We start from the raw sequence: 19,537 nt of genomic DNA on the forward strand, positions 1-19,537 counted from the left end.
AAATTAGTGTCAGCCGCCGCCGACAAAAATGAGTCGGCTTCATTCTCTGGTTTCACCTATATCTACCCTAAATCTACTGGGGTCTGACTTATTAGAAACTTTCCAAATGTGGGACATACCGATAAATAGCTACACATCATGCAATAAAATCAGTAGTACTATATCGGAAACAACAATTAGACAAATGTTCCCAACAGTATTTCGGAATGAAATTGGACACTGTAAAACTGTTAAGGTAAAATTACAATTAAAAGCTGATTCTACTCCAGTGTTCAGACCGAAGAGGCAAGTTGCATATGCCGTAAAAGAGCCGTTGGAAAATGAACTAAATCGGTTGGAAAGGGAAGGGATTATTTCCCCGATAACTTTTTCAGAATGGGCTGCCCCTATAATGGTCGTGAAAAAAGCATCAGGCGGTATTAGAATTTGTGGCGACTACTCCACCGGGCTTAATGATCAGTTGGAGCAACATAACTTCCCATTGCCAGTACCGGATGATATTTTTATTAACTTCAACAAGTGTTCATTTTTCACAACTATTGACCTGAACAATGCATACATGCAGATTGAAGTAGATGAAAGCACAAAGAAGCTATTAGTGATTAACACTCACAGAGGGCTATACACTTTCAATCGGCTTGCTCAAGGGGTGAAGTCGGCTCCAGGTGCATTCCAGGAAGCAATTGAATCCATATTAGCTGGCATAGCGGGAGCGTTTCCTTATTTAGACGATGTTATTGTGGCAACTCAAACAAGAGAAGAAAATGTTAAAGTTGTAGAACAGGTAATGAGAAGATTTGTAGCTCACAACATTACCGTAAATTTTGAAAAATGCACATTTTTTGCAACGTCGTGCACATATTTGGGTTATCATGTGGATAAAAATGGGATTCGTCCAGATAAAAACAAAATAAAAAACATACTAGATATGCCACCCCCTAAGGATATCGGAGAATTACGCGCATTTTTGGGGGCCATAAACTATTATGGGAAATTCTTACCTCAAATGAGGAAATTGCGAGATCCTTTGGATCTCTTATTAAAGAAAGAAGTTAAATGGTCATGGAGTTCGAAATGTCAAAATAGTGTTCAAAAGTTTAAAGATCTGCTTTCTTCAGATTTATTATTAACGCATTTTGATCCACGATTGACAATAAAAGTGGCTGCCGACGCTTCTAATGTTGGGCTATGTTATGGGCAATCTTCTTAAGCACTATGATGAGCCATCCAGCTGCCCAGGGTTCTCAGGTGAGAGTCCCAACCCGCACATCATAGTCTAAGATGCCGAACAAAAAAAAAAAAACAAATAAAAAGGTACACAACAAAATCTTCCAAACTGTCACTTACAAAGGCTTACATCTCCAGACAAAAGGACTTTGTTCTTATGCCCTCACACTCGCCCACCCAACCATGGTTCCAAAGTCCTACTTACTGTTCGTTGGAACCCCATATACCACACTTCATCACCACCACATTACCTCTGACTCACCATTTCACCCCCCCTTAAGTCCACCAAATTACCAAGACATTATTTTGTTAAATCGTTATTTCAATATATATCCATTAAAATTTTTATTAACACGTAATGTAATTCTATAACCTCCTAACCTATACCTGAATACAAAAGCAATAATCCTAGGTCCTACAAAATTTCCGTTTGGGTTACAACTACAATAGCCTTATTAAAAATCCTTACCTAAAGGAGCTCACTTAGGTGGATATTTAAACAAAAATAAAAGAAATATTTGCTGACAACAAAAAAAACACCAAACAATAATTTTGTAAAGCCTATCACACTCAGTTTCAACAAAGACTTAGCAATTTCAGTAATTTATAAATGTTGATCAATTAATATGAAGCAAAATTTATATGTATATTAATCTCAAAAAAATTTTACTGAATTATTCAACCTTAAGCCTAGTTCACCTAACACTAAAATTTCCTTATCTCTCTAATATTTTATCTTAGAACTTAAAACAATATTCTACATTGAACTACACACTTATCCACTCTTATGCATAGACCATTTTTTTCCATCCAAAATTTTCCCAGTTTTAAATCTTTTTCTCAATAATTTACTCAAATATGTGCCCAGTTAATCTCTGTTCACTTCAATGTTTTTTTACTCTGCCTGACCGATTTTAATAAATGCTTTCCTCTTGTGTTCCAGATAAATTACTTTCGTCCATCGGTCGCCTGTCACGGTATGGACTACTTGGGTTCCACGGTGTTATCGACCTTAGCAGTATGGTCCCTTTGTACTATCCTTATCGTCTCAGCGGACAAAGATATAGCGGAAGCACAACCCTTCCAAACCACAGGACTTTCCGTATAAAAAGTATAAAAATTACAGTACCTTGTTTCCTCTGGTAAGTATATTCCTCAAGTGTTCTCACTGTGTTAAGTACTCAGAACCTTTGTTTTCTCTTACAGTCGCTGGCACCCTTTCTTTCGGATATGAATTCCTCCGGCTACTACCTTACTTGTAACCAAATCCAGCAGTATAAACGGGAGCCTTTGGCCAACCTTTCGTGTACAAAATGGATTAGCGTTCTGTCATGCCTCAACACATATTTCGGACTTACTTATTGAATATATTGCCACCTTAGCATATATTTCTTTAAAAGAAATCAGCACTAAATACGGGAAAACCAATCAAAACGCAATTTCCAACACAGTATACTGTAAATGCTAAAATTAAATTCCTCCTATTTATAACCGCACAATTTTTTTTCGCTTTTATAAAATACCTTATGAACACTTTCAACAAATATGCGATATATCAAATACACAACGACAACGTTACACTTTGTGCGAACTGAAACAAGGCTCAGCTCTTTATGAGCGCCACCGTCTCATTTCAGCCTTATATACCCCCTATGCACGCTCCTCTCTGCTATTACGCGCCAATTAATTCTCTCTCTCTGTACCTCGATAAATTTAAAAATGTCGTTCGAACTAAATTTGGCGGTTATTTTTTCATTCATAGTCTCTGAACTGCCAATACTAATTGTTTTCCCCACTCGCCATTTTCTACTACAATGCCGCCAACCCTATAGTAATCCATTCACAATAGGCCTATAACTTTTCTAATTGGGTGGCCATGCTGGCTCTTCATTTGTCATTTTCCCTCAACGAAATCAAAACACGGGCACGTTGCTCAAGATTTCATAAAAAATAAAAAATATAAACGGCCACTAATTATACTAAGATGCAGTATACTGGACTCCAAACCAGCCCAGGGGCCTGACCCATGTCTCTCGGAGTGGAGGTCCCCATCTTGGTGAGAATTACAACAAAACAATATAGCCGGTGTGCAAACACACACATTTATATATTCTCACATTACAATCCCCAAATACTGATTCTTTTGTCCATAACAGGAACAACGCCACCGGTTCACTACATGTATCTATCTCGGACCATATCTGCCTACGCCGTTCTCCAGAGCCCAATATATGTCTCCATTGAATACCGATACACTCCCACAGATTGTCTTATACCCCACCATTCTCTATAGTCGCAATTAGTATTCCCTTACGAGGTGCGCCACGGCAATCAGTTCATATTCCAACGAGTCACCACCAGGAACATCTACCCGCAACAGCTAGGAGCATATATATGCCACGTATACCCCGATGGTAGCGAAAAAGCAATCTATCACTGTTCGAGATCTATAACAGCAGCTGAGAAAAACTATGCAGAAATAGAAAAAGAGGCGTTAGCTTTAGTTTTTGCGGTGGTAAAATTTCATAAATTTTTATATGGCCCAAATAAATTTGACAAACATTCTTTTCCTCTGTTGGTTAAGCTACACTTGTAGCTTAGTTAATGTATGGTTTTAAGCTGCAATGAAAAACAACAACAAAGCTTAAAGAACAAAACCAACAATAACAAAACAAAACAAATGGAAAAAGAAGAGGAGGCACGCTCAAAATAAACCCAGCCATGTGAATTCAAATCGATGATTTGACAGTGGCATAGGAAAAGAGATATGTTTGTTTCGAATTTATTTCGGCATAAGCCGGCTATCAATGTAAAACCTTTTTTCGGAGGGTTCAAGTGTGGTTTTTGTTGGGTTTAATAAACTGCCTGAATTTATTCTGATAATTGGTTGATAGTTTTGCTGCAAGTAGAGGATGCTGATGAGGAATGTGGTAATTCCGAAACGTGCGTCCATCCAACCATCTTGCAGTCTATAGGGCTTTGCCCAAATAAATTTGACAAACATTCTTTTCCTCTGTTGGTTAAGCTACACTTGTAGCTTAGTCAATGTATGGTTTTAAGCTGCAATGAAAAACAACAACAAAGCTTAAAGAACAAAACCAACAATAACAAAACAAAACAAATGGAAAAAGAAGAGGAGGCACGCTCAAAATAAACCCAGCCATGTGAATTCAAATCGATGATTTGACAGTGGCATAGGAAAAGAGATATGTTTGTTTCGAATTTATTTCGGCATAAGCCGGCTATCAATGTAAAACCTTTTTTCGGAGGGTTCAAGTGTGGTTTTTGTTGGGTTTAATAAACTGCCTGAATTTATTCTGATAATTGGTTGATAGTTTTGCTGCAAGTAGAGGATGCTGATGAGGAATGTGGTAATTCCGAAACGTACGTCCATCCAACCATCTTGCAGTCTATAGGGCTTTGCCCAAATAAATTTGACAAACATTCTTTTCCTCTGTTGGTTAAGCTACACTTGTAGCTTAGTCAATGTATGGTTTTAAGCTGCAATGAAAAACAACAACAAAGCTTAAAGAAAATTTATACTACAAACGGACCATAAGCCGTTGTTGGCAATATTTGGTAATAACCCTGCCAACATTTTTTGAATTTGGGGACTCTTTTGAGAATCCCCACTACGTCGAAAACAATCATATACGACATCAAAAACTCCTCGGAAAAGCGCCGTCACTATTGAGAAGTTGTACCACGCCAAGTTACTACAAAAAGGTTTCGCATGAGTGCAATTATTAGGTGCCTTTATAGATCAATTTAGAACGACGCCAATAAGAGACCCTCCAAACAATCAGAAAAAGCACATTTTAAGATAGTGGTAAAAGAATCATTGTGGTCGAGTAAAACACGTTTGTTTAGATATTTAATAATTTGATTAATTATTTACAAATTCTTAAAAATATAACATTTATACCACTATCACATCACATTTAACATAATTTTTTGCATTAATGATGAGGTAGAGTTACAAGTAGCGAGTTACATGTTGCAGCGTCTATCAGCCAGTGTTTTTATTCGATGGAGGCAGCGTGTCTGTAAAATATTTGAAAAACAATCACTTTATTCCATTTGGAAAATCAAAAATTGTTCACCAATATACCTTTCACAATTTTAGGTGGGTACTATGTTTGTTGGCACGAAAAAAACTTCACTTAACCATTCTTTCGCGTTGAAAAATGAGAGTGTTGACAATACATTTCGAACGAAGAAAACAGCTATTTTGGAGCTATTCCGCGTTTATTTCTCTGCAATTTAATTGACAACATCGCCAAATGTCATACTATTTTTACTTATACATACGCAGCAGCTGATTGTTTACATACACGCATTCATGATAATTGTTTTGAAAAGTGTTTTTCTACCAGTTTTTGGATTGTTTTGCTAAAAAATCTCATACAGCACTGGACACTAATAATTGTTAAGAATAAAGCTCCAGCCGCTCTACTCCTGGTGTCTTACCACATTCTGCAACAGCTTTTACAACATGTGGTACATTGTCTTCTTCAGCTTTTCCAAATGGATACCGTCAATTTGTAACGCACATCAAAAAAACATATAATTCCGGTGTTATGCAATCTTTTACATCATCCGCAGCAATGGGTTCATAATTCGTTCAGCAACAAACTTAATTCGTTGGTGTCCACAATATCTACATAATCGCATTGCATTAACAGTGGACAAGAGTGTACTTATGCACATGCTGTTGCCGCCTCACTAGCAATTTCAACTCCAGTGGTCACCACCACAGTTCCCACAAAGGATAATAACGCCATTTCATTTGCCAATATTGTTACATCGGGGGGAACAACCAACTTAAGCCCATAACTCAAGTTCAAGGGTAGTTCCTAAGCCAAAGTCACTGTTCCCGACTTATATTTCGTCACAAAGGGATGTTAGTGTTCTATACCAGACTCTTCGTTGACTGAAATTAATACATTGAGAAGCAATTGGCTGGTTTACTGAAGGATGTTATACTCTCCCAATGTATAAGTTCCAATAACTATTTCAGTCACGTTATGAAATTCAACCAGTGTTTTGAATTGATAAAATGCAAGAATGCCGCTAACTGAAATTTAAAAGCCACAACGAAATTAAATCGTTTCATTCCAGCCTATCGCAATCATTTTGGACAAATGATGAATACAAGAAAATTATTTTGCTATTTAAATAAAAATTATTTAATTATTTACTATAAACATTTATTTTGGATATAACTTTGTTCAGAAAAATTTACTAATTTTATATTAAAAAGTATAAAACGTATAAGACCACCCAATTACCTATACCCCGGTATATAAAAATAAGACAAGTTCGATTATAATTTTATTATGAGTTTTTATTAATTTGTACATTTATACACTAATTAAAGACCCTAGAACACAATGTTTTCTTTTCTGGACTATCAGCTTTCTTTCATTAATATTGTTATATTTAAAAATTTTTAATTATCATTTCTCATATTTAGCTTTCATGTTGTTTCCATTAAAAATTACAATTGCATTAACATTTCTTTTGTTCAGTTCTCATTCATTTACGCCTCTTACACACAAAAAACGAGCTCGCTTAACAAATAGAAAAGGGAGCAATTACGAGGAGCGGTAAAATAATAAAAAAAGTACAATTCATTTCTTTGTAAAAAATGGGTGTTGAATGTAGAAGCACTGGGTTTACAGAGATAAGACGAAATCGTTTTTAAGCATATTTTAAAAAAGAAATCTTCATCGATTACATCTGCAGTATTATGACAATTAGCTTCTTCTACTTCTTCGTGTTCTGTGCAAACATTATGTTGCATAACATTAGTCAATTCTAAATTAGCAGGGGATGATGATAAATGGTGGCCTGGTTGTATCTCTACAATATGACGCTGATGGAATGCTATTGTTGCTGATGGCTGAAGCGATGATGGTACTGTTGTAATAGGCGGAGTTTCCAACGGGCACCGGTCGCCGATTGGAAACTCCTAGAAGACATTCCTTAGGGGTAAAATTTCACCCAGCCACTTCTTCGCCAGCAAAATCCAATTTAACAACATCACCTGGTAAACATTCCTCCACATCAACTTCATTCTCTGCCGTATTTATACGGTTCAATGTCATTGTAATATCTGGACCAGACTTAAGTCCCACGGTAGCTCCTGCTAAAGCCATTGTAGTGGTGGGAACAACAATATTCGATCCAGCTGCTGGTGATACTATTGTGGATGATTGTGAAACCACCATTGCATTAGTATTGCATTTGTATTACTAACGGCAGCAACAGTCGATATTGCATTTGAAGAATTAGTAATAGTGGCTAATGTTGGAGTATTTGCTGCCACCCCAATGGGACCACTCACTACTTGGGCGGCCGTTGTATTTGGTTGTTGCAATACAATATTTGCGGTCACAGCCACTGTGGTCGTGGCAGGCGTTGAGGGTGCTATGTTGGAGTTGTTCACTGTAGCTGATGTAGTGGCTGCAATTGTGGGTGTCAGGGATGTGAGGGCAGACGCTACTGTGGCAGAAACGGCTACAGAACCAGATGCTGTTATATATGTTATATACATATAGCACTCCGTTATTTTTATTTCGTCAATCGAATTGCATTTTTAAATAACAACGCGAACCACTTTTGTATTCTAATTTAACACAAATCATTTGAATAAATCAATTATTTCTTAATTCACATTACAAATGGCGCCATGTTTTGAAACTAACTAATCTCAACATATGGAAAAATTTAAAGCCGAACTAATTAGGGACTATGCACTTTATGTCAGTTTTTCAACTCGAAAAAAAAACAAAGTACCACAAATGAAAAAATATTTCGGTAGTTTTTCGCATTTTTGGTTTTGTATGGGATTTCGCTTCGGAAACCGAACATAGTACCTACCTTTTAAGCGTAAAATCTATGTTTTCAGAACTTTATTTTCGTTTTTATTTAAATAATATATAACAAGCTGGTTGCGCTTGGCGTTTCACAAAAAATAAAATGGCTTTTGTAAAAGTAGTGATGGCAAAATACATGTATGAAGTACATTTTGTACTTTATGATATGCTGCCCCCCATCACAGTAGGATGGTTGTAGTGACATTTACGAGTCTGTGGTAGCGATGAAGATGAAATGGAACTTTGAAATGCTGGCAGGGAAGAAGGGAATTCCTGCGCACTCCGCAAATCGCCTTCAGTGCTGGGCGCTAATTTTAATGTCATATGATTTTAAATTACAATACATTTCCACCAATAACTTTGGGGCTGCAGACGTTTTATCACGGTTAATCAATAATACTACAAAATCTGATGAAGATACTGTCATCGCTTGTGTACAATTAGAAAACGAGGTAAAACAAGTGGTTGATGACGTGGCTAAACATTTACCAATAACATTTGATATGGTCAAAGCGGCCACAGCGAAAGATTCTAAGATGGAGGAAATCAAGCAATACATAAAAGGCGGCAAGTAGCCAATTGACAGATCAGATGATAAAAAATGTTTTTTTGCAAGGAAAGATGAATTATGTATTATAAACGACGTGATAATGTACGGTGATCGAATTGTCATCCCTAAATGTTTCCGTAAACGTATTCTGAAGGAACTTCATAAAGGTCATGATGGCATAGAAAGAACCAAAGCACTAGCCCGAAGTTACGTTTACTGGCCACATATAGATGATGATATTAAACTATTGGTCCAGTCATGTGATAAATGTGCATCTGTTGCAAAGACATTACCAAAAACGACATTATCATCTGGGCCACAAGCCTCTTACCCTATGGAGAGAATACATATCGACATAGCAGGTCCATTGCATGATATGTATTACTTTGTCATTGTCGACTCGTTCTCAAAGTGGCCACAAATATATGAATTGAAATCAATATCTACTTTGATGATATTGGATTGTTTGGGTGATTTCACGTCGCAATTTGGTAATCCAGTACTGATTGTAAGCGATAACGGAACGCAGTTCAGTAGTCAGATTGAAGTAGATGAAAGAAAGTGAATTTTGCATAGCAAATGGAATAGATCATAAATTTACTGCCCCTTATCACCCACAATCCAATGGGTTAGCTGAGAGATTCGTGGATACGCTAAAAAGAGCGTTAAAAAATTACACGGGGAAGGTACGTCAAAAGGGAATCTTCAAACATTTTTAAAGTGTTATCGTTCCTCTCCAAATGCAAATACGCCGGGAAATAAATCTCCATCGGAGCTATTTATAGGCAGAAAATTTAGAACTAATCTCGATCTATTACAAAAACCGAAAAGCAATAAAGCCGAGAAAAATGAACAAATGGAAAGGCAATTCAACGCAAGACATGGAGCAAAGGAACGATCATACAAATGTGGTGAGAATGTCTTCGTAAAAATATATAAAAGGAATGAATCACAGTGGCAGTCAGGAGTGGTAACAAAACGCATAGGCAATGTCATGTACGAGGTACAATCGAACAAAATTCCAGGCAAGACGATTACATCGCATGTGAATCAAATGAGGAAGCGATATGTGCCAGACGACACCGCACAAATAGGAAACCTTTTCGAATACGTTGAATTTGATACTCCAACAAGTATACAAGTTGGCACCGACAACAATTGTGAGAACATCGACGTATCCAATAGGAACTTAGAAACTATAACAACACCATCGCCAAGTCTATTGCTCAATCCACCGCCATTGCAAGCGAATACACCAATGTTATCCTCAACAGCTACAACCTCTTCAACAACACCTTCAAGTGATTCTCAACCGCAGGGAATGATTCGGCGATCGGCTAGGAGGAGGAGACGTCCAATGTGGGCAGAGGATTATGTGCTTCCAAAAAGAAGGAGAGATGTTGGGATACCCCAATAAATTGTCACCAATTGTAAACACCATATGGCAACACTGGTGTGAGGATAGAAGACTGTCAACGATGATTCCTTTTTAGTGGTTCTTCTATAATATCCAACTAGGAAAAAAAGACGTATTTTAATCCTCTGTATTACAAAGATTAGTGATTAAATATTAAAACACGGCATAGCCTTAAACTCCCATTTCGAAAGCTGTTTTATTATTTCTGATCGGCAGTCACAATCGTAACAATAAACATCTACACAATCGTGTTTTACTTGACCACAATGATTCTTCTACAATTACCTTAAAATGCACTTTTTCTGATAGTTTGCAGGGGTTCTTATTGGCGTCCTTCGAAATTGATCTAAATAGGCACCTAATAATTGCACTGATGAGAAACTTTTTCGTAGTAACTTGGCGTGGTACAACTTCTCAATGGTGACGGCGCTTTTCCGACGAGTTTTTGATGTCGTATATGATTGTTTTCGACGTAGTGGGGATTCTCAGAAGCGCCCCCAAATTCAAAAAATGTTGGCAGGGTATTTTCTCAAAAGTTCCTGCAAGTTTCTGTATCGATTGCACTGAATTTTTAATAAAATGTTTCAGGAAGTGTTTTTGTTCTTTTAAAAGTTAAAAAATTTGCTAAAATAATTAAATCAGTTATTACGGACAATATATGGGATATGTTCGACACGAGCACTGTCGTCCGGAATAACTGATAGTCTGTAAAGCGCATAAAATATCGGATGTTGATGTGGTATTACATCCCTGCCAACATTTTTTGAATTTGGGGACTCTTTTGAGAATCCCCACTACGTCGAAAACAATCATATACGACATCAAAAACTCGTCGGAAAAGCGCCGTCACTATTGAGAAGTTGTACCATGCCAAGTTACTACAAAAATGTTTCGCATGAGTGCAATTATTAGGTGCCTTTATAGATCAATTTAGAACGACGCCAATAAGGGACCCTCCAAACAATCAGAAAAAGTGCATTTTAAGATAGTTGTAAAAGAATCATTGTGGTCGAGTAAAACACGTTTGTTTAGATATTTATTAATTTGATTAAACATTTACAAATTCTTAAAAATATAACATTTGTACCACTATCACATTACATTTAACATAATTTTTGGCATTAATGATTATGTTGAGTTACAAGTAGTGAGTTACATGTTGCTGCGTCTATCAACCAGTGTTTTTATTCCATGGAGGCAGCGTGTCTGTAAAATATCTGAAAAACAATCACTTTATTCCATTTGGAAAATCACCAAATTGTTCACCAATATACCTTTCACAATTTTAAGCGTATAATCTATGTTTTCAGAACTTTATATTCGTTTTTATTTAATTAAAATATAACAAGCTGGTTGCGCTTGGCGTTTCACAAAAAAAATGGCTTTTTTAACAGTAGGGATGGCAAATTACTTGCATGTACTTTTTGATGTACCTTTTCATGATGGTTGAAGTGACATTTACGAGTCTGTGGTAACGATGAGGTTGAAATGGAACTTTGAAATGCTGGCAGGGATGTTGTACGACAAATAGTGTGTATTAAAACGCTCATTGAGATTAATAGAATAACAGCCTGTTTCTGTATGTCGAACGAGCTCTATCGATCGACTGAAATGGAGACAAACAGCTGTATTTATAACCAAAAATCAGCTGTTTCTGTGCATTTCAGTCGATCGATAGAGCTCGTTCGACATACAGAAACAGGTTGTAATATGCAACACTTGTCAAAGCATTCAAAATACGGCATTATTTGTGTTGGCCAAGGCATATTAATTAAAGGTAAAGTCACGAGCAAACGTGTGTACACCCCATGATATTTAGAAAGTCAAACTAAAATGGCAGGTCACTTAAGTTGACATTTTGTGTATGTGTAGTGTTGTTGTATTGTAATATTTATGTACACAAAGAATGTAAACAAACATACTAAACGTAAACAAAGCCTTTGACAAGATGAATGTCGATATTAGTCACCTGATTGCATGACTTTACCTCTTTAATATGCCTTGTGTGTTGGCATAGACCAAGAAAATATAGAGACATACCTTGATAATTCACCATGGTTTTGTTTATTTGCAGTGCGCAGTCATTCCACTCAATTGCACAGTCAAGTGACTCAATATCTTTTTGGAAAACGAGAATAACCGTATAAATTAGTCAATTTGCATTACAAAAAAGGTGTAGATGTATAGAATTTTATAAGCTTTTTCAATATTTGGCGTTTCATCAAAATAACAAAGGAAAGAAAACAAAGCCAAATTAAAAAATCACTCAATTGCAGACGCAAAAGAGCCATCTACAGTGTGCAGATAAACTACAGCGCTGTGAATTCACTTTCGTTGTCTATACCTTCCTTGGTCTATGGTGTTGGCATTTGCAGTGCGCACCCTGCCAGCATTTCAAAGTTCCATTTCATCTTCATCGCTACCACATACTCGTAAATGTCACTACAACCATCCTACTGTGATGGGGGGCAGCATATCATAAAGTACAAAATGTACTTCATACATGTATTTTGCCATCACTACTTTTACAAAAGCCATTTTATTTTTTGTGAAACGCCAAGCGCAACCAGCTTGTTATATTCTATTTAAATAAAAACGAAAATAAAGTTCTAAAAACATAGATTTTACGCTTAAAATTGTGAAAGGTATATTGGTGAACAATTTTTGATTTTCCAAATGGAATAAAGTGATTGTTTTTCAAATATTTTACAGACACGCTGCCTCCATCGAATAAAAACACTGGCTGATAGACGCTGAAACATGTAACTCGCTACTTGTAACTCTACATCATCATTAATGCAAAAAATTATGTTAAATGTGATGTGATAGTGGTATAAATGTTATATTTGTAAGAATTTGTAAATGATTAATCAAATAAATAAATATCTAAACAAACGTGTTTTACTCGACCACAATGATTCTTTTACCACTATCTTAAAATGTGCTTTTTCTGATTGTTTGGAGAGTCTCTTATTGGCGTCGTTCTAAATTGATCTATAAAGGCACCTAATAATTGCACTCATACGAAACCTTTTTGTAGTAACTTGGCGTGGTACAACTTCTCAATAGTGACGGCGCTTTTCCGACGAGTTTTTGATATCGTATATGATTGTTTTCGACGTACTGGGGATTCTCAGAAGCGCCCCCAAATTCAAAAAATGTTGGCAGGGCAGTCATTCCACTCAATTGCGCAGTCAAGTGACTCAATTTCTTTTTAGAAAACGAGAATTACCGTACAAATCAGTCAATTTGCATTACAAAAACGGTGTGGATGTATAGAATTTTACATGTTTTTCCAATATTTGGTGTTTCATCAACAGAACTAAGGAAAGAAAACAAATTAAAGCCAAATTAAAAAATCACTCAATTGCAGAGGAAAAAGAGCCATCTACGGTGTTCAAACAAACTACAGCGCTGTGAATTCACTTTCGTTGTCTATATCTTCCTTGGTCTATGGTGTTGGCATAGACCAAGGAAGGTATAGACATCTCAAATGAATGCACAGCGCTGTTGTTTGTCTGCACACCGTAGAGGGCTCTTTTACGTCTGCAATTGAGTGATTTTTTTTAATTTGGCTTTAATTTGTTTACTTTCCTTTGTTTTCTTGATGAAACACCAACTATTGTAAAAGCATATAAAATTCTATACATCTACACCTTTTTTGTAATGCAAATTGACTGATTTGTACGGTAATTCTCGTTTTCAACAAAAGAAATTGAGTTACTTGACTGCGCAATTGAGTGGAATGACTGCGCACTGCAAATAAACAAAACCATGGTGAATTATCAAAGTATGTCTCTATATTTTCTTGGTCTATGGTGTTGGGAGAAAACTTATGACAATATATGGGATATGTTCGACCATAGACCAAGGAAGGTATAGACAACGAAAGTGAATTCACAGCGCTGTAGTTTGTCTGCACACCGTAGATGGCTCTTTTTCGTCTGCAATTGAGTGCTTTTTAAATTTGGCTTTAATTTGTTTTCTTTCGTTTGTTCTTTTGATGAAACACCAAATATTGGAAAAACATGTAAAATTCTATGCATCCACACCTGTTTTGTAATGCAAATTGGCTGATTTGTACGGTAATTCTCGTTTTCCAAAAATAAATTGAGTCACTTGACTGCGCAATTGAGTGGAGTGACTGCGCACTGCAAATCAACAAAACCATGGTGAATTATCAAGGTATGTCTCTATATTTTCTTGGTCTATGGTTCGACACGAGCACCATAGACCAAGAAAATATAGAGGCATACTTTGATAATTCACCATGGTTTTGTTTATTTGCAGTGCGCAGTCGTTACACTCAATTGCGCAGTCAAGTAACTCAATTTCTTTTGTTGAAAACGAGAATTACCGTACAAATCAGTCAATTTGCATTACAAAAAAGGTGTAGATGTATAGAATTTTATATGCTTTTACAATAGTTGGTGTTTCATCAAGAAAACAAAGGAAAGTAAACAAATTACAGCCAAATTAAAAAAATCACTCAATTGCAGACGTAAAAGAGCCCTCTACGTTGTGCAGACTAACTACAGCGCCCCAATAAACACAGGATGAGCGTTTTTCAAATGCAACACCTCTTCAGTTTGAGGGTAAATATCATTTTCAATATAAATTCAACTTGACTTGAAAAAGCTCATCTTCAATTCATCTTCAAATTGTTTGCGAATTACAACCAATTTGGCAAAATGTTGACGAAAACTTTGAAAATGTGTTGAAGATAATTGGAGAAAACTTCGACAAAACACTACCCTGAAATGCAACGAAAAAACCACATGGTTTTCAATACTACTTTGGACAACAAAGTTCGTGGAAGAAATAAAACAATGTGGAAATTTTTTAATAATCAATTGAAATTGCTTATAATAATTGGTAAGTAAAACTAAAACACGAAATGAAAACTTTAAGGAAGTCACTAAACTCAAATCTCTTTGCAGACAACTAAAATATTTGGATGCTGATTCTTCGACACATTAAGAGGCTGGCCGATGAAAAATGGTAGTGGCTTATCGAGAAGAGAAAGTTTCCATAAATCAAAGTGCAACCAAAAAACTTGGTATTTATGCTTTTCCATATCAACAACTACTGGATGATAATTCGCAATTAAAAAAATAACAAATTAAACCGATGATGCGATATAAATTAAACTATCGATGTGATATAGTTTAATTTATATCGCATCATCGGTTTAATTTGTTATTTTGTGAATTGAAATTGCTGGAAATTTATTCCAATTATCTGGACATCAAGTTCCTGAAAATTGCCAGTATTTTAATAACAATTTTGTAACACCAACGTTCTTGAGGAAATCACGAAGTACGTGGTCAGTTGGAAGAAATACAAATTGGTAAGTCAAAATAAAAAGTGAAATGAAAACATAATGGAAATCACAAAACTCGATTGTTTTGCAGAAAACTAAAATCATTGAATGGTATATTCTTGGAAGATGTTGGCCGATGAAAAACCGATGAAGGAAACAACAAAGAAAAGTTTTCAAAAAACTTACAAAGTGCAATCAATTAAACCAAAGTGCAACAATTCCTATATCAAGAACTTCTGGATGAAAATGTGCATCATCGGTTTAATTTGTTATTTTGTGAATTGAAATTGCTGGAAATTTATTCCAATTATCTGGTCATCAAGTTCCTGAAAATTGCCAGTATTTTAATAACAATTTTGTAACACCAACGTTCTTGAGGAAATCACGAAGTACGTGGTCAGTTGGAAGAAATACAAATTGGTAAGTCAAAATAAAAAGTGAAATGAAAACATAATGGAAATCACAAAACTCGATTGTTTTGCAGAAAACTAAAATCATTGGATGGTATATTCTTGGAAGATGTTGGCCGATGAAAAACCGATGAAGGGAACAACAAAGAAAAGTTTTCAGAAAACTTACAAAGTGCAATCAATTAAACCAAAGTGCAACAATTCCTATATCAAGAACTTCTGGATGAAAATGTGCATTACATCAATTTACATCCCGTCATCAGTTTGATATTTTGTGATTTCCTCTTGCTGGAATCTATTCTAACACACAAGCCAGCAAGTTCCTCGATAGTAATTATTTCAAATTGCCAGCATATTAATGACACCAACATTATGGAGGAAATGGAATTATACATGTAAAAATGTTTAAGATATTTAAAGTTGTATTCATAGTTTTATTTATTAATACGTTTAATAAGATAATTACATTTTGATTGGTATTATATTATTATTTTTATATATTATTAATGTTATTTCTAAGATTATTATATTTGTTAACGAAAAAAATAATAAAATTTTCAAAATCCCTAGAAATTTAGTATTGACTTTCAGTTAGAACTAGGATTGACTTTCATACAAATTGTGGTTTGAAAGTATTCGCAACAATGGTAATTTTTTATTTTTCTCACATTGAAAACTGTTTGAGAAATTATTGAGTAGCGATGCATTTCAATTTGAGGATTACAATTGAGAAATTATTGCTATTGTGTTGAATTTTACTGTTGAGGGTAATGTCTGTTTTTTGTTGAGAACGCGATTTTCTCAACAATTTCTCAACTTGAATATTACCCTAATCCTTTGAAAAAATGTTTGAAAAATTATTGAATTTTAGTATTTTTCAAACGTTTGTGTTTATTGGGGCTGTTCATTCATTTTAGATGTCTATAACTTCCTTGGTCTATGCGAGCACTGTCGTCCGGAATAACTGATAGTCTGTAAAGCGCATAAAATATCAGATGTTGATGTGGTATTACATGTTGTACGACAAATAGTGTGTATTAAAACGCCCATTGAGATTGATAGAATAATATGCAACACTTGTCAAATCATTCAAAATATGGCATTATTCGTGTTGGGAGAAAACATATGACAAATTTCAAAACATTGCATTTTTGTTATTGTTATAATTCTGCTAAATATTTTTTTAATTAAATATTATTTTTAATTTCATCCATGGCAGATGAATCAAAAGATTACAAAGAATACTCGTTGGAGCCGGATTCAGAGCTGCGCTTCGAGATAGAGGACAAGGATGCTAAAGTACAAGTTATGGTAATTCACATCAATGAATAGGTCTATAATTTTCTCTAATAATTGTTGTGCATTAGCTTTTTTCAGGATTTGCTGAAACTTTCGGCACCGAATTGGTAAAGAAAAAGAAGTACACTTTTGGAGTTGGTGCCAAAGTCGCTATATTCACATACCAAGGATGTGTATTACACATGACTGGGAAAACAGATGTAAGTTACATATCAAAGGAGACTCCAATGGTACAATATTTAAATTGCCATGCAGCGCTGGAACAACTTAGAGAACAAGCAGAAGAAAAAGATGAACGTGGACCAGTGGCTATGGTTGTAGGGCCAATGGACGTAGGAAAAAGTACTCTATGCAGAATACTCCTTAATTATGCAGTGCGTTTGGGTCGGCGACCGCTGTATGCTGACACAGATGTAGGCCAAGGTGCTTTATCAATACCAGGAACAATAGGGACAATTTTAGTTGAACGGCCTGCAAGTATCGAAGAGGGTCTCTCAATGACTGCACCTCTGGTTTACCACTTTGGGTATAAGACCCCTTCTGGGAACAATACCTTGTATAGAGCAGTTGTTAGTAAAATGGCAGAAGTGACACTGGAATCAATGAACGTTAACAAAAAGAGTATGTACCAGTTTGGCATATGCTTGTAAAATAATGTGGACAGAACCTATCGAAACAATTTTTAACACACATCTACTATTTTAGCGAAGCATTCGGGCATTATTATAAACACATGCGGTTGGGTTAAAGGAGATGGCTACGCTATTTTGGCACACACAGCTCAGGCATTTGAAGTGAATGCTGTATTTGTTTTGGATCAAGAGCGCTTGTATAATGAATTGCTTCGGGATATGCCTTCCTTCGTGCGGGTTGTATTGTTGCCGAAAAGTGGAGGCGTTGTTGAACGCAGTAAGGAACAACGCGCCGAAGCCAGAGATCAGCGAATTAAAGAATATTTTTATGGATGTAAGACCCCGTTCTACCCATTTTCGTTCGAAGTAAAATTTTCAGATCTAAAGCTTTATAAGATTGGAGCACCGCCCCTGCCAGATTCTTGCATGCCCATTGGTATGAAGGCAAGTATTATGGAATAATTCTACAGTTGTTATTGTGTGTAATATCAATTCCATTTAGGCTGAAGATAACAAAACAAAACTGGTGGCTGTTACACCTTCACCTTCCATTCTGCACCATATTTTAGCTGTGAGCTTTGCTGAAACCAATGAAGATGATGTTATAGGAACCAATGTTGCTGGCTTTGTATGTGTGTAAGTATTATGAACATCAATTTTTAAAACTTTCATGTTATTTAATTGCCTTTCAGCACGGATGTTGATATGGAACGCCAATCAATTATGATTTTATCACCACAACCCCGGCCTTTGCCAAATACACTTTTGCTTCTCTCCGATTTACAATTTATGGATTGTCTTGAATGAATAAAAATACATGCACGCATCTTTTTAAATCTTGTTTTTTTTTTTTATATAAAATTTTTAGCATTGTAAATTATATTATAGTGACTATATTAAGCGATTCATGTCCATTACCCGTTTGAAGTTTTTTGTACTTTTGCTAATTCCATCTTAAATTTGGTTATTGTTTCTCGGGCCAATTTTAATTTATCCTTAAGTGTGTTAATCTCCCCTTTGACCTTTTGTTTCACATCTATAATATTTTCCAATGTTTTTTGTTTCTTTGTTTCAACTATAAAAAACAAAAACTGTTATACCTGTTAAAAATATAAAAAAATGGGAACTTACAGTCGGTATCATGCGTATAGGTCCCTGTTGTCAATGGTTGAACATTCATCAAAAAATGCTGCATCAACTGGGTGGGTTCTTGAAATACAATTTCTTCGTACGATTCCGAAACTAACCCCTTTTTAGGGTCCATTGTCGTCGCAGAAAGTTCTCCATCCACAATGGGTGATTGGAAGAGTTTTAGGATATGATAGCATGTAACTGGACGCTCAGTGGGGTCATGAAAATATATTTTAATTACTACTTCGAATTCGCCCCACCCTGTTTCTGTAATTTCATAAGGTGGTTTCGTAACTATACGGTTAGGATTCGCATAACTCTCGTGAAGTTTGAAGTGGACCTTCTTCACATAGACCGACATATCCTCGTTGTTGTAAGGCTTCACGTACACTTTCCATTGGTGAGTATGACCATCTTCTTCGCGTTTTTTGCCAAATGAACGTGCTATGTTACCATAGACAATAGGTTTAACTATTGTTAATCCTTTTACTCTGCCTCCAGAATCTGGACCAAAATCTGTAGGTATATTGAGGCTATTCATTGATTTAGATATGTCAACAAATATAAAAATGCGGTGAGTAAATTATTTGTAAACAAATACGACCAATTATACATTGTTCGAGACGTAACGCAATAACGCTACAGGATCTACTAAATAGAACGCTAC

General features: G+C 35.7%; 2 protein-coding genes and 4 long non-coding RNA genes across 7 annotated transcripts; 3 read left to right on the forward strand and 3 right to left on the reverse strand.

Moving 5' to 3' along the window:
- Positions 1-1,528: 1,528 nt before the first annotated feature.
- LOC142234906 (uncharacterized) lies at positions 1,529-2,829 on the reverse strand. The gene is made up of 2 exons (XR_012721744.1): positions 2,751-2,829; positions 1,529-2,691 (listed from the first exon to the last, which is right to left on the reverse strand). It is a non-coding gene; the product is annotated as an uncharacterized LOC142234906 (long non-coding RNA).
- Positions 2,830-11,078: 8,249 nt separating this feature from the next.
- On the reverse strand, positions 11,079-11,584 carry LOC142236239 (uncharacterized). The gene is made up of 2 exons (XR_012721953.1): positions 11,350-11,584; positions 11,079-11,292 (listed from the first exon to the last, which is right to left on the reverse strand). It is a non-coding gene; the product is annotated as an uncharacterized LOC142236239 (long non-coding RNA).
- A 755-nt stretch (positions 11,585-12,339) lies between these two features.
- Positions 12,340-12,990, forward strand: LOC142235150 (uncharacterized). The gene is made up of 2 exons (XR_012721813.1): positions 12,340-12,720; positions 12,788-12,990. It is a non-coding gene; the product is annotated as an uncharacterized LOC142235150 (long non-coding RNA).
- Positions 12,991-14,616: 1,626 nt separating this feature from the next.
- LOC142233282 (uncharacterized) lies at positions 14,617-16,381 on the forward strand. 2 transcript variants are annotated; one of them, XR_012721376.1, is made up of 5 exons: positions 14,617-14,670; positions 14,799-14,950; positions 15,016-15,425; positions 15,490-15,818; positions 15,883-16,381. It is a non-coding gene; the product is annotated as an uncharacterized LOC142233282 (long non-coding RNA). The 2 variants fall into 2 exon arrangements; XR_012721375.1 differs by having other exon boundaries at positions 14,626-14,950.
- A 531-nt stretch (positions 16,382-16,912) lies between these two features.
- cbc (protein CLP1 homolog) lies at positions 16,913-18,575 on the forward strand. Its single transcript, XM_075304135.1, has 5 exons — positions 16,913-17,119; positions 17,176-17,728; positions 17,813-18,183; positions 18,242-18,375; positions 18,432-18,575. Exons 1-5 carry the CDS (start codon positions 17,021-17,023, stop codon positions 18,544-18,546), a joined length of 1,272 nt encoding a protein of 423 aa, XP_075160250.1. The 5' UTR covers positions 16,913-17,020; the 3' UTR covers positions 18,547-18,575.
- Gas41 (YEATS domain-containing protein 4 Gas41) lies at positions 18,566-19,474 on the reverse strand. Its single transcript, XM_075304136.1, has 2 exons — positions 18,871-19,474; positions 18,566-18,814 (listed from the first exon to the last, which is right to left on the reverse strand). Exons 1-2 carry the CDS (start codon positions 19,409-19,411, stop codon positions 18,654-18,656), a joined length of 702 nt encoding a protein of 233 aa, XP_075160251.1. The 5' UTR covers positions 19,412-19,474; the 3' UTR covers positions 18,566-18,653.
- Between the last annotated feature and the right edge of the window lie 63 nt (positions 19,475-19,537).

The sequence above is a fragment of the Haematobia irritans genome, chromosome 4, assembly GCF_050003625.1.
Source record: "Haematobia irritans isolate KBUSLIRL chromosome 4, ASM5000362v1, whole genome shotgun sequence".
Lineage (NCBI taxonomy): Eukaryota > Metazoa > Arthropoda > Insecta > Diptera > Muscidae > Haematobia > Haematobia irritans.

What these genes read in the sequence shown, in the direction of transcription:
- cbc (XM_075304135.1), top strand. Translation starts at nt 17,021, where the DNA reads ATGGCAGATGAATCAAAAGATTACAAAGAATACTCGTTGGAGCCGGAT. An exon ending in ATGCTAAAGTACAAGTTATG is followed by an intron (nt 17,120 to 17,175) that starts GTAATTCACATC and finishes GTTGTGCATTAG; the next exon opens with CTTTTTTCAGGATTTGCTGA. An exon ending in AATGAACGTTAACAAAAAGA is followed by an intron (nt 17,729 to 17,812) that starts GTATGTACCAGT and finishes CTACTATTTTAG; the next exon opens with CGAAGCATTCGGGCATTATT.
- Gas41 (XM_075304136.1), bottom strand. Translation starts at nt 19,411, where the DNA reads ATGAATAGCCTCAATATACCTACAGATTTTGGTCCAGATTCTGGAGGC. An exon ending in CTATACGCATGATACCGACT is followed by an intron (nt 18,815 to 18,870) that starts GTAAGTTCCCAT and finishes TGTTTTTTATAG; the next exon opens with TTGAAACAAAGAAACAAAAA.